This window comes from Coptis chinensis, chromosome 7 (assembly GCF_015680905.1).
Source record: "Coptis chinensis isolate HL-2020 chromosome 7, ASM1568090v1, whole genome shotgun sequence".
NCBI classification, from domain to species: domain Eukaryota; kingdom Viridiplantae; phylum Streptophyta; class Magnoliopsida; order Ranunculales; family Ranunculaceae; genus Coptis; species Coptis chinensis.
Window position 1 is genome coordinate 91,744,092 of NC_141462.1, and position 14,359 is coordinate 91,758,450.

General features: G+C 36.9%; 2 protein-coding genes across 3 annotated transcripts in view; both read right to left on the reverse strand.

The window, feature by feature from the left end:
- LOC147489966 (cinnamoyl-CoA reductase 1-like) overlaps positions 1-14,359 on the reverse strand; it is a 71,760-nt gene that overhangs the window by 3,032 nt on the left and 54,369 nt on the right. The window lies entirely within an intron of this gene.
- LOC147489967 (uncharacterized) lies at positions 13-6,470 on the reverse strand. 2 transcript variants are annotated; one of them, XM_086572736.1, is made up of 12 exons: positions 6,248-6,470; positions 5,921-6,008; positions 5,525-5,830; positions 3,754-3,912; positions 3,507-3,647; positions 3,282-3,338; positions 2,189-2,327; positions 1,858-1,962; positions 1,483-1,673; positions 689-730; positions 511-598; positions 13-337 (listed from the first exon to the last, which is right to left on the reverse strand). In XM_086572736.1, the coding sequence occupies exons 1-12, from the start codon at positions 6,355-6,357 to the stop codon at positions 321-323; spliced, it is 1,443 nt and encodes a 480-aa protein (XP_086428862.1). In that variant the 5' UTR covers positions 6,358-6,470; the 3' UTR covers positions 13-320. The 2 variants fall into 2 exon arrangements, with proteins under 2 accessions (XP_086428862.1, XP_086428861.1); XM_086572735.1 differs by having other exon boundaries at positions 284-598.

The window sequence follows — 14,359 nt, forward strand, 5'->3', positions numbered from 1 at the left end:
TGAATGGTCTCAGACTCAGAAAGTTATATTAAACAAGTGGAACAAAATATATCAATCCCATATTTGTAAGAGCTCTCCCCCAATCCAAAAATTGTGAAAGAGAGAACATTTGTTACAAGAGATTCCAACAAAAAGTTGCCTCTTCAAAGAAAGAAAAAATAAAAATCAGTCAAATTTACAAGGCCAACTGGACAAAATTGCAGGTGCTATACTTCATTTCGTGTTTGTTTCTGCTACTTGCAAGCTAGATCGTACCAAATGCTTCGTAGATGCAAAACAAACAGTCAGACAGTTACGGGATCATAGCAGAAAGCAGACACCTACAAGGAAGATCTGGCTGTGTATGCACCCGAGTAGTTCCAAATGAAGACGATCCCACATTGAAGCAAAAAGATGTAAGAATCTTCCTCCAACAAGAATATAACTATAACTCATGTTTGTGTTTGTGGAATTGTGCTTCATCATCCTTCTTCTGAGAGAAGAGAAAGTGGAACAACTTAAGAAACTTACTAGTAACAGAACAAGGCTCTGGTTGTTCTTGCTTTACGTTGCAAATTGAGTTGACATCGTGTTTAAGATGAGGACTGACAACTCTTTCCTGCAAAACATCAGAAACGGCCATAATTTAAGGGAAAAAAATAAGGGAGAAAAGAATCATTTATGACAGCTGGATAGGCCAAGATCCAACCTTGAATACTTCAAATGGGCAGAAATCAGTATAGTCACAGCCCTACAGAGCAAAAAAAAAACATCAGAATCTCTTATGAGAAAGAGACTAGAAAAGTGAGACTGACATGGATGCTTTTTCTTTTCTTTTTTTTTTAGCAGTGCAACAATGTATTAATTATGATAGAAAACCATATTACAAAAACCATAGCTTAGTGAGTCAGTGAGGATGTGAGTCAGGTACCCTCCGACTACATGGATCTTATCACCAACCATGCTACAATTTAACCACAAGACCAAAATTTACTTGCAAAACAAAGAAACAATACGGCTATAAGATATGATATGGAAGATTGCATAAACTGATGTGGGCGATAACGATCCAGTCTAAGGCAACGGATGCGCATAAACTGATGTGGGAAATTACAATCCAGTCTAAGGCAACACTCAACATTCGTGAAACATTCTGCTGTCTTAGACCAAAATTCTTGAATATAATAAACTGTTGGAGTCCATTGAAAAGTAAATTATGACGTAGAACATGTGGTAAGATATAATTCTTTGCAGAGTTGATGGGGGTCATGCAATACGGTTACCCCAAAGGGAATCCACTTTATATAGTATAGTATAATAGATATCTTTGAACACTCGAGTCTTGAGAATCCATAAGGGAGCAGGATTAACTAATTCCTAAAGAAAAATACTGTGCGTTTAACAAGAGTGGTCCACACGCATCTATCTAGTTAGTTGTTTCTTAGCATTCCTCTATGGAGCAATATCAGAACTTAAGAAACCATATCCTCAGTTATATCTTACCGGCAATGGGACTGGAATTTCGTTGTGTAGTACTTGCACAAAATACTGGCTCGCATCGCTAGTTGGACAGCTGTACAGAACAAGTATATTATTCCCAGCAAAAGGTGCCACAGTGCTTCCCCTCCAATTTCTTTTGTGTGGAGGCTTTAATGGTAATTCCAGAGCCTCATCCCGTTGTATTTGTGCAAATTCTGAACTCAAAAAGTATGCATCAGTATAGGAAGAAATGTACACTTCTAGAGAAACTATAACTAAATCTCCTCTTCAAGACTGCAGTAGTAGATGCAGAGGGGATGCAAGTCTTAACCATGCATGTCAACATGTTTTCTACGTACAGACAGAACACATGAGAAGCCAAACATGATAAAAGCTCACCAGCTCCATCAAGAAAGAGGCCAAGCAGACAAGAGAAAGGTACAACAGTTTCAGCATGAGCAAATCGAAATCTAGCCTTTTCATAAGATCCTGGAGTATGGTGTTCTACAAAAACAAGAAAAGGAAAAACAGCTATGAGCAATTCTTCTATTGTTGTGGATAAACAAATGTACGCAAAAACAAGGTACAGTATCATGGTACTATGATGCCTAAACACAGCTTAACACAACACTACACTTGGGTATGTCATTTAAAATTGCAAAAAGTGGGGAAAGTTGTTATCCAATTTCCTATTAAGATAATCAGGTACAACTGCGACAACATACAATACCTTCTTTAGCCTTTATAGCTTGCTCCATGGACTGAACGACATCTTGAAGCAATGGTAATCCCATGTGGTAGTTTATTGATTTCCCATAACCCTTCAATATAAATACTTCCAAGTCATCCGTCCACTCTAATAGAGAAATCTGTATATGCATCGGAATTCTCATCAGCAATATACTAAAAGCAAGAAAAAATATTCAAAACAATTAAACTAAGCATCGCCCATACAAAACAAAACAAAAAAAGGAGCAATAAATGAGACATGAGAAGCAAAAGAAAGAATAGTGATATTCAATAGTTGAACCAAAATGCATGAACAACAGCACATAAATGCTCACGTCAGGGTCTTGCCTCTATCAAATGAATCCTAAATAACCAACATTACGATGACGACCAGAACCCCATTCACGAAATACGTACTGAATGAATAAATATATTTTTGACGATACAGACTGAATGAGCTTACTATCATGCCATTTTTATGCACAAACATTTTCATGAAAAAGAAAAACAATATTAAGACCAAAAATTATTTGATAATAGAAAGAGAGGGAGGGCCTACGCATCTGCCCTTTCAAAGAGGGTGAGAGCCTCTCAACATGGGAACAAAAGGAACATAACAAAATAGTCAAAGAATCAAAGAAGAACCCACCGGAATGAAGCCTCTATTTTCAATGACACAATCTAGCACAATTGCAAAACTATAGTATATACTGAAGTAGACAACTGAAAATGTAGCACGGGTTTATAGGTACAGACTGAAATCTCTAAAACAGCCAAAAAAAATAGGACTAAGGTAATACACCAAGTTGCATGAGCTAGGTAAATTCTGGAAAAATTGAAAAGACCACGTATTCACCATGTAGCAAACCTAGAGACTTAAAAAGGGCTCGCCAAATGACAGTCTCAATGCAATATTAGGTGATATGCACCAAGCTTTGAAAACAATAAACTCAATTCAGATGTTCATTCGAGCAAAGTGTATGACAGCAAAGAAAAAGAAACATAAAGTAACAAACAAATAGACAAACAAACAAAAAGAGAAAAAACAAGTGGTACACAAAATGGAAATAAATATCCTTGTCAAATACAGATACCTCATAAGGGGAAAACAGTCCACAAGCTTGATCAGTTGTGTTCAACAAAGATGCTTCCTGTCAAAGGAGAAACAGAAGAGTTAGTATGGCACATTACAACGAAGCTCAGAAATATGATAGTTCATTTACCCAGATTCAGAAGAAGAAAAATAAGATAGCCGTTTTGCACAATTTTTGCTAATGAAAGTCGTAAATATCTAGACCTATACGTATAGGTTAACTTACTTGCTTGCACAGAAACCACAGTGAAGAAGTCTCCTGTCTTGTAATATTAAGTGGGTACCGCTTTGCTAAAGCTGAGGTAACTTCATCTAGAATAGGTTCCTTCAGTTTTTCAACCGCAGGCTCCTGGTTTTTCCTGTAATCCTGCAATTATGTGATTAGGTTAAACAAATGAATTTAGAGCCAATTTGGTTATATTAAATTAGAATGTAATCACTCTCACCAAAAAAAATTACTCTAAAATGTGTACCTTGTAACTTGCACAACTCTCAAAAAACCTGAGCAATGTATCACTTGCTCGACTCTCACTAATTACAGAAAAAGCTCGATGCTGACCAGGTCCTAAACTTCCTTTCCCTTGAAACAGTCCCATCCCAAATGACACAGCACTAGCTGATGCTCGAGGAATCTGTCCAGTTGAACAAAAAGGTAGTAATAACTTTTTAGAACATAATACAAAGAGAAGCTACTCAAAAACAATTGTACTTAATAGTAGGGGGCTCAAATAATGTGAGCACAAGGAAAAGATACTCAAAAAGGCATGCAAAAAGAAGAGACATTACAAAGAAATAGATCAATATTTTCATTCGCAAAAGAATTGTTACGAAAACATAAATACAGGCCCTTAATGTCTTCATAAATTAACAGTTCCTCTATTAGACTTTCATTATGATTGTAATGTGTATCAAATTATCGAAGTCCATTCAATCTGTTGCATCCTAACACCAATTAATCTATGCGAAGATATGAATAACAGCAAATAATTAAATGAAATAAAAAATAAAAATGTACACGGTAGAGGTAAACATAACACTGCAGTGGGTTTCCAGAACTACGATTTGGCTACATTGCTACTTATATCAGTGTTGCACCCAACATAAGTCCTTGTTAATATATTTACTAAATTAGGTAAATGAACTATGAACAAATGACGACCTAGAAAGTGAGACTGTAATCCAAAGTCATGAGCCAATAAACGGGAAGGAAGCCAGAAACATCTCTTCTTTAAACTGACAATGGATCGAACAACAAAATATACAGAGCAGGGTAACAAATTATACATCTCTGCTTATCGTGTCTATGATTCAAACCTCCCATCCTTTCCAAGGTTTTCCTGCTAACACTTCATTTTACTTCTACAAATTCAACTTCTTGTGTTTGTCTTAGGAACACCAATAGACGAACTAGGGTACCAAATGGCATGATCCTAAGAAAAGCCGCATGCACAGATAAAAGGTTGTGGTAGCAACGAATTAGTCAATGCACCAAACTCTCTCCATCACTTTCCTCCCTGAACTTATATGTCAACAGAATTTTGATTGCCCAATTCAGGCACATTCATGGACCAGGCCAAACTCAATTAATGGGTCACCAACGTGAGATCTCTTAAAGTAATCAGGGAAATGAAACTTGAATCAAAGCTGGTGCTTATTTCTCATTGCAACTTTAGGCATGATAAAGATATAGGTGAGGGAGACAAAGCTAGCAATAATCAGGTTCATTTGGAAAAAATAGTGTCAAGAATGCAAGTGCCAGCAACATGATAAAGGCGTGAAGGATATGAACAAGACAAAGAGCCCAAAAGACTGCCTGAAAGCTAGTTCAGATTCCCTATATCAGACCATATGCCTACAATGTAACTATTACAGTCACAGACTGTATTCTCCTTGGTAGAATTTGAATTTATTATAGTGCCCTCTAATTTGGTCTGCGCAGTACATAAACAAAGATATACACCCTTTGAACCAATAAAAGAGTCTAGCTCCAGTTATGAGTAAAAAAGCTAGGCCCTCAGAAAGTCAGAATAAATTATAAACCATGCTGCAAGAAAATCTAACAAGCATGTGACTAGCTAAATTGTTTCCTAATGCCTCATCTAAATAGTTTACATGTTCTAATTTATATACATATAAAAGCTTTTGAGGATATTCTAGTGTGGTAGTTTTCCACTGGTGGGGGAGTAATGTGAATAGAGAAGAGCCTCGCGAATATGAAAGAAATAAACAAAAGAAATGACTAACCTGGGTGGCTCTTATTGTGTATATGTCCGGGTGATAATCCTCATCAAACAAACATTTAAATATTTCTTTAATTCTAATCGCAAGTTGATATAATTCCTCTTCTCCTTGGGGAATCAGTTCACCTCCCACTTTCTTTCCTTTCCATGGAGATTTCCATCCCCATAACCAGGAAGGTATTTTCTTCAAAGCCTCATCTTCCTCTGGTAACCTTCTTTTCGCTTCACTCAGAAGAACTTCCAAGCTGGTAGCCAATCTGTCTAACTCCCTCATGCGCTTTTTAGTTGGTGAACGAGTTCCATGCCTTGCCTATGCATCCCAAAACAAACAAAACATAAAAACTCATGAGCAGAAATAAAAATAAGAAATAGATAATGCAAACACTCGCTAGCGATTTACCACTAGATTAATGTGAATCGGAGTACATTCACTCGGGATGGTAGAAGGTACAAAGTTACTGTCAGCAACATCTTTCACAGCATTGTATCTGCATTAGAAGAACCAAAACGATCACTAGGTGAACGAAATAAAAATATGGAAGAAGGCAAGAGTTTTGGGGACTGTTTCTGCCACATGTCAAGCTTTTAAATTTCCGATTTTCAGATTCAAATTAGCTTTGGAATTTAGATCATTAGCAACAACAAAACCAGAAACAGTAATATAAAACTAAGTTGTTTCCAGTAAAACATTTTATTGTAAAGGGAAGTGAAGAAAAGAAAGATAAACCTGGTAACGGTGGAAAGATGTTTACGAACGTCAAAATTTTCTGCACAGAATGAAATTGTTAATAAACTGAATATCGCCAGAAACTGACACAATACTTTCGCCATCCCCATTTGCCCACTTCAAGAAAAGTTTTCACTTCTTAAAAAGATTGAGAGGAATATTAGAATTCTAGTTAGAAATAGGATCGTTTGGTTGTCGACGAGAATTCTTTTACTCCATTAAAAAACGTACACGTACACGTACACGTGTCATTTAATTAAATAAGGGTATTTAAACCTCTTCCCTATTTTAAGACCACTATATCACAAATCCTTTTTTTTTTTTTTAAAAAAAAAAACACTTCACTTCTTTGATATTTAAGAAATTAACTACCTTAGCTAGAATCCCAATTAATATAGTTTTAGGGTGAGAATCGAATTCCCACCAAAATGAGAATCCAAGTCTTATTAGAATTCTAATTCTCATTAGTTATTTGCAACCAAATACACATGATAATAAGAAAACTCACCAATTTTGGTTAATATGAGAATTCTCAAGGTTGACAAGCGTATTCTTACTATTACTTATCTTTTTTATATAGTGAAACTATAACTACCCATGTTTTTTTGGGAGGTAGACAATTTAGTTATTGAGATTTGTAACCATTTTATTATCTTTTTTACCCTTATATAACTACCAAATTAAATATTTTCATTAAAACAATATAATTCAATTATAACCACCTATTTTGCATCTTTAAATGCATATGCACAAATATAAACCACCAACGTAGTAAACTTATTTTAAAATACTAATGCATTTTAAAATGGTGATATTGGACACACCCATAAAAACACTCTCATACCCCAATTTTAAAATAAATAAATAAAATTGTTTTAGACACATGTATGTTCCTAAATTATATGTTTTTTTATTAGATGTACCCAAGACAAAACAATTTATTTATTAGAATATATTAATGACCCAATACTTAACATTAGATATTTTAAGTTTTTCACTTGTAACTGAAAAAAAAAACAATAACATGTTATTCTTTTTCTATTAAAAAAAGATGATATTGATTTCTTCTCCAATAACCTCTTCTTTAACAACATTTCTCTCACTAATAAGCATGAAAATACCCACTTTTAATTTGAATAAATCATACCAAAGTAATAAGGATGAATACCAACCTAATGAGGATGAAGGGAACAAATTTTGATGAATGGGGAAAAAAGAAGATTGCCGGGAAAAAAGGTGTGTTTTTGTTTTTTTTGTTTGCCCCTATTGAAAATACCCCAAATTAATTTGAGAGATATTATTGGATTGAGGTGGTTGTTGGGGTACGACAAAAAATTTAGTTAGTTGTGGGGTACGGGAGTGTTTTTATGGGTGTCCAAGATTACCCTTTTAAAATGTATATGCATAATGATATGCATTTTATTATTTAGTAGTTTCGACCAACTACTATGAAATGCAGTAAGTTGATTTAGGGTTTAGTGCCTATAGATTTAGGGTTTAGGCTTAGAGTTTAGTTTATAGGGGTTTAGGATTCGGTATCTTGAGGTTTAGGTTACGCACTTAGGGTTTAGTGTCTAGAGGTTTTTAGGGTTCAGACTTGGGGTCTAGTTTATTATGGTTTAAAGTTTATTCTTAGGGTCTAGTTTACATAGATTTAGGGTTTAAAGTTTATTCTTAGGGAAAGATGTTTACGAACATCGAAATTTTCTTCAAAGAATGAATTGTTAATAAACAGAATATCGCCAGAAGCTGACACAATACTTTCGCCATCCCCATTTGCACTTCTATTTTTTTATTTTTTATTTTGAAGATTTTATACTGTTTGCAGTACTAAAATTTTGGAACCGAATAAGTATGATAAGGTGTTTCACAATGTAAAAATGAGAATGGTAGTGAGACCTGTAAAGTTGTGGATTAGAAATACGTGTATGGTTTTTATTTTTTAATGAATGGTTTTGTACTTTTTTTTGTTCGATTGGGTGTAGGGTAACTTGAATGTATATATTCCTTCCGTGTGATGATAAAGTTGGTCCAATAAAAAGATGACACCTTTTTCTTTTTCTTTTTCTTTTTGAATATTATTCTTTCCTTTTATGCCAAGTGGCAACTATCACTTCTTTATTAACATGTTTGTTCTCAACACTTGTGGTGCCGTATGTTGCGAACTTGTCCACATAGATAGATATACGAACATTTTTTTTACTTCACTTATTTTTGCCCTTACAAAATTATCATTTATCATTTACTTTGAGTCTAAAACTATTAAAGAGAGACAAATGTGTTTTTGAATGTTTGATCGATTAATGAGACTAAAACAAATGTACTAGATAGATAGATTTGGTTAATGGTGGTTTCTACTGGGCGATTATTTTCTTAGGGGCATCATTGGTATTTCACAAAAAAATAGAAAAATAACATGGAAAGCTTAGGAAAAACACACAACACAAACCCTAGCACACCACCACGCGATGAACCAGATGATGAGGACGGAGAGATACTAGCACGAAAGGTTGAACAGTTATGTGGGAAAGGATCACTAGAGAAACTTTTAACGCAAAGAATGTTAAAGATACATAAGGACCTGTTGAGCGGAGAGGAAGATGAACAGCCAACTCGGGAAGAGGGACAGGTAGTAACTACTAATGAACAGAGCAAGGTACGAGTTGGGAAGGAACCAGGAAAGTTACCAACAAATGAAGGAACCAAGCCAGCGACAAAACCGGATCTGCAAAAAGTGGATGAAGAAGTTAAAAGCATGAAGAAGAGTTATGCAGAAACACTAAAAACCAGTTCTTGGGTGGAGATGATGGGAAGGGGAGCAGTGGGCAAAGAAAATTTGAGGTATATACCTCCAACCATAGTAAATGGGAAATCAGTGGTTCACGTCAAGTCTTCCTAGTTTGTTCATGTTCACAGTACGAAGAACTCGTGGTTGGGTACTTTCAAAGCGACGGCGGGCTATGGGTATGTGAAGGATGTCGTGGGGAAAACTTGGAGATTGCAGCACAAGTTCACGATGCAAACATATGGCGAAACAATGTTCACATTCAAATTTGAAAGTGAGGACGATAGAAGGAAGGTACTCGACATAGGCTCATTTCAAATTGCGAGCAGATTGTTTGTTATCAGACCATGGAAGCTTTTCATTGAAATTGAAGTAAATGAGATGAAGACACTACCAGTGTGGGTTATAATGAAAAGATTTCCGATGGAATTAGGGGATAAGGAAGGTTTTAGTTTGGTTGGGAGTGCAATAGGAGTACCAATGTTTGCCGACAAGCTTACTGAAGACAAAGAGAACCAGCTATGCGAGAGTATGCATTGAAGTAGATATAGATTGCAAATATCCAGATGGACTAACAATGGTGGTGGATGAAATGAGAGCAATTGAGATTCAGTTCGAATATAACTGGAAGCCACCACGGTGCTTAAATTGCAAGATGTTTGGACACACAGATAACACATGCAGCAAGAATATGGAGAAGAAAGGCACAAGATCTTGAGCAGCTAAGAAAGAGGTATGGCTGAAAAGAGATAGAGCACAAGGAAAAGAAAAGGATGAAGAAGTAAACAACTCAGAGACAAAAGAGGATGGGGTTCAGACAGTAAAGGATGTGACTGAAGAGGGAGAATGGGAGACACCGACAAAGAAAGCTAAGGCAAGTACCAGCCAAAGAGTGATAAGAGAAGTGGAGAAAGAAGTACCACAAGATGACAATGAGAATAATATACGAACTGAAGTACCAAAGCAGCAGCTGAGGAAGGAAGTGATAGAGAATAATGTGAAGAAGACTCAAAAGGAACGTGACAGTGAGAATACAAATGCAAACTCGAAAATGCAAGTTGGAATGTCAACTGGGATGAATCAGAAAACAGGGAGAGTCATAAACATAATCAAGAGACCAGAAAGTAGTGGGAGTCTGAAGAAAACCATAGCACAAGGAGGGTCTCGCTTTGGGCCCTTAAACACTCAAAACCCATCTATATGATTAGTGTAGGATGCTGGAATGTCAGGGGACTCAATCAAGATTTTAAACAGTTTGAAATAAAAGAGATGATCAGACGGTATTAACTAAATTTTTTGGGATTGGTTGAAACAAAAGTGAAAGAAAATAACAGGTAAGCAGTTCTTAACAAGTGTTGCCCAGGATGGATAGCATAGCATAACTATGAGTATAGCGAAAAGGGAAGGATTTGGTGTTGTTGGAATCCGCAAAAATGCCAAATGAACATCAGGAAGAAAGATGAGCAGAGTGTAACAATGGAAACTGAACTTATAAATGGGAAAACATGTGTTGTGACAGTGGTATATGGGTCCAATGACAGAGAGAGACGCAGAGAGCTTTGGAGAAAGCTAATTTAGTTATCATGTACAATAAATAAGCCATGGTTAGTACTGGGTGACTTTAACTCGTTACTGAACGCGCAAGAAAGAGTAGGAGGTGATGACACAAAGATATATCACTTTCAAGACTTGATGCACTGCATAACAATGGCGGGACTGGTGGATTTGAAATACTCGGGGAACTTCTTAACATGGAGCAACAAACAAGCAGTTAGGAAGTGGAGAAAACTAGACAGAGTAATGGATAACGCTGAATGGATTAATGAGTTTGGGGACACAGAAGCAACATTTTACAATCTAGGAGCAATCTCAGATCACTCGTCCATGGTGGTAAAGACAATCAGAAGTAGAGGTATGAGCAAAAAGGCATTTAGATTTTTCAATTATTGGATTGATGAGGAAGGTTTCAATGAAGTGGTACAGGAAGCATGGAGGATCCCAGTGGTTGGGAACCCAATGTACACGTTCATGAAAAAGTTGAAGAGCGTAAAACAAGCGCTAATCAGTTGGAACAGAGAGAAAGGAAAGGCATGTACAAGGAAAAAAGAGGCCGAGAAAGAGCTAGAAGAGGTTCAGACACTTTTACAGACCCAACCTATGAATACAGAGTTCATTACTAAGGAGAGAGAGGTAACAAAGAAGTACATCACAGCTGCAATTGTGGAAGAGAAAGAATATAAAGAGAAGTCCAGAGAACAGGTAGTAACGCTAGGTGATAGCAACACGAAATACTTCTTCAATTTAGTGAAAGTAAGGAGGATGACAAATAAAATCACATGCCTGAAAGATACACAGGGGAAGATTCTTGAAAATATTGAAGAGATTGGAGAGGAATGTGAGAAGTTTTATAGAGATTTATACAGTCCGACACAGCTGGAGGAACTGGATTTCAGCAGCTTGAGTGACATTCAAGTAGAGCAAATTGACCAAGTAACGCAAGCAAAACTGGTCAAGGAGGTCACTAGAGATGAAATCATAGAATGTTTATCCAATATAGACAGTGGTAAATCCCCAGGAAGTGATGGGTTCTCGTCTTTATTCTTTAAGGTGACCTGGAAGATTATCGGAGATGATTTTGTCAAAGCAGTAAAAAATTTCTTTCGATCAGGCATGATGCTGCAAGAAGTGAATTCCACCTGTATTACATTAATACCTAAGGTACTTAAGCCATGCTCTCTAGGTGAATACAGGCCCATTGCTTGCTGCAATGTGATATATAAATGCATTACGAAGATTATGATATGCAGAATGAGAGTATTCATACCTCAGGTAATATCTCTTAATCAGTCGGCCTTCATCTCTGGAAGGAGTATTCAGGATAATATTCTGCTTTCACATGAGTTGTTACACAACTACCATAGCGATAATGGCCCCCCGAGATGTGCAGCGAAGGTTGATCTTAGGAAAGCATATGATTATGTCAGATGGGAGGCTATAAGGTTTGCTTTAACCATAATTGGGATGCCTTTACGGTTTGTGAATTGGATTAAGAAGTGCATTGAAACACCCAGATATAGCATCATGATAAATGGAACACCTTTTGGGTATTTCAAAGGTAAGAGAGGGATTCGACAAGGAGACCCAATGTCTCCTTATCTTTTTGTTTTGGTGATGGAATTCTTCACTCAAATGTTAAAAAGAATGGTGGAGGAAGGAGAATATAAGCTACATTATAAATGCACAAATCCACAAATCACACATTTATCATTTGCTGATGATCTAATTGCTTTTATGAATGGAGATCTTAATACAGTGAGAACCCTGAAGGAAACTCTGACAAAATTCAAAAGGTGCTCGGGATTACAAGTGAATATACAGAAAAGTAACATGTTTTATCTTTGGGATGGATGCTAGTAAGCACGCAGATGAAGAACATCATCCGGTTTCAAACGGGAGCCGATTGAGGTACCTTGGGCTACCATTAATAACAACAAGGCTGAAGGCAACGGTGATTTGCTTGCATGATAGAGAGAAGTCGGGGAAGAAGATACAAGCATGGAAAGGTAGAACCTTATCTTACTTAAAGGAGAGTGCGGTTGTTGAAGGTAGTCCTAAACAACATGGGCATCTATTGGGACGACATCATTCGTTCTTCCTCACCGACAATAGATGATATCAACCACCGTGGTCGAAACTTCTTGTGGTCTAGGCGAATCGCATAACTTCACATGCTCGTTAGGCTTGGGAGAGCATGTGCTTCCCTTTATGAAGAAGGTGGGCTTGGTATACGTAATCTAAGAGCACTGACAAACGCAACAAACTTAAAGCACATTTGGAACTTAGTGAGTGGGAAGGAAACTCTATAGGTGAAGTGGATTAATAAGAACTTGATAAAGGAGAAGAATTTCTGGCAGATAAAGATACCAAACGATTGCACTTAGGTTTGGTGAAGCATACTGAAGAACAGGAAAGAAGCCAAACTTATAGTTCAACATCAAATTGGGGATAGGAAAGCTACAAAATTATGGTTAGATTTGTGGCATCCTATGGGTATACTCAGGAACCACTTTCCTTTGATATTACACTATGATTCAACTTGCAATCTTAACGCCCCAGTTACAAACTTAATCGAAAATGGAAGATGGAGTACTCCTTGGCATATCCGCGTACACTGCTTGGGACATTGCAATGAAAATGGAGGGAGAAATAAAGCTAGGGAGAGGGAGCCGATCATATTCTTTGGACCGCATCACGAGAGGAGACTTCAATTTGAGAGATACATATGAAAGCAACGAGAGAAAGCAAAGCAATAACATGGAAAAAATATCATCTGGTTTCCTAACAAAATACCTCGACATTCGTTCATTGCTTGGTGACTTTCGAGAGAAGGATCAAGGCGTTGGTTAGATCGGAAGGAGTTGCGCAAGTACAAGATGATACTTGCATATTTTGTGGGAATGGAAGGGAGACAGAGGAGCATATTTTCTTTGAGTGTACATATTCAAAATTCATGTGGATGTATATCATCAAGTTCGCGAGCTACAATAAACCGAGAGTCGCATCCCGGAAGCAAGAAATTGAATGGGTGATACAAGGTTCGATGCGGAAGAGGTTATAAGCGGGGGACTTAAAATTTTGCTCTTTAATGGGTTTATATACAAGGTTTGGCAAGAAAGAAAAACGAAGAATCTTTAAGAATAAGCAAAATGTAGCGAGCAGTGGGGAAAGCGATACTAAGAGATGTATAGACCAAGCTCCGGTCTCTTACAACAAAAATAGAGGAGAGTCACGAGAGGAGCGGTGATGAGCATATGGAATATTAATGTGGGTGTGAAGTAAAAGCAGAGGAAGACATGTCATTGGGAGAAAGCGAGGAGTAGGAGTGTTCAATATAAATACCGATGGAACACTTCTGGGGCAATCAAAGGTGGATGGGGGCAGCAATAAGAAATGATCATGGGGAAATAATTGGGGCAGCACAAGGAACATCACCGTATAGCTCGATAGATTTGATTGAGTTACAAGGTTTGGAACAAGGATTGAGACTTGGTTTGAGCAAAGGGTGCAAGCAAATAAGAGCACAAACTGATTCGATAACTGTGGTAGCTTACATGAAGAAGAAAGGACAGCACCCTTGGCGGGCAAATAACATGATGGATGAAATAAATGAAATGATAAGGCAGCTAGAAATGTTCTCTATCATGCATGTTTTCAGAGAAGCAAACAAGCTAGCTGACACTTTAGCGTCGACTATACCCACAGCTAGCTATGTAGAGTTTACTTTTAGTTCTTTTTCAGAAGATGTAAGAAGATTATTTTTGATGATG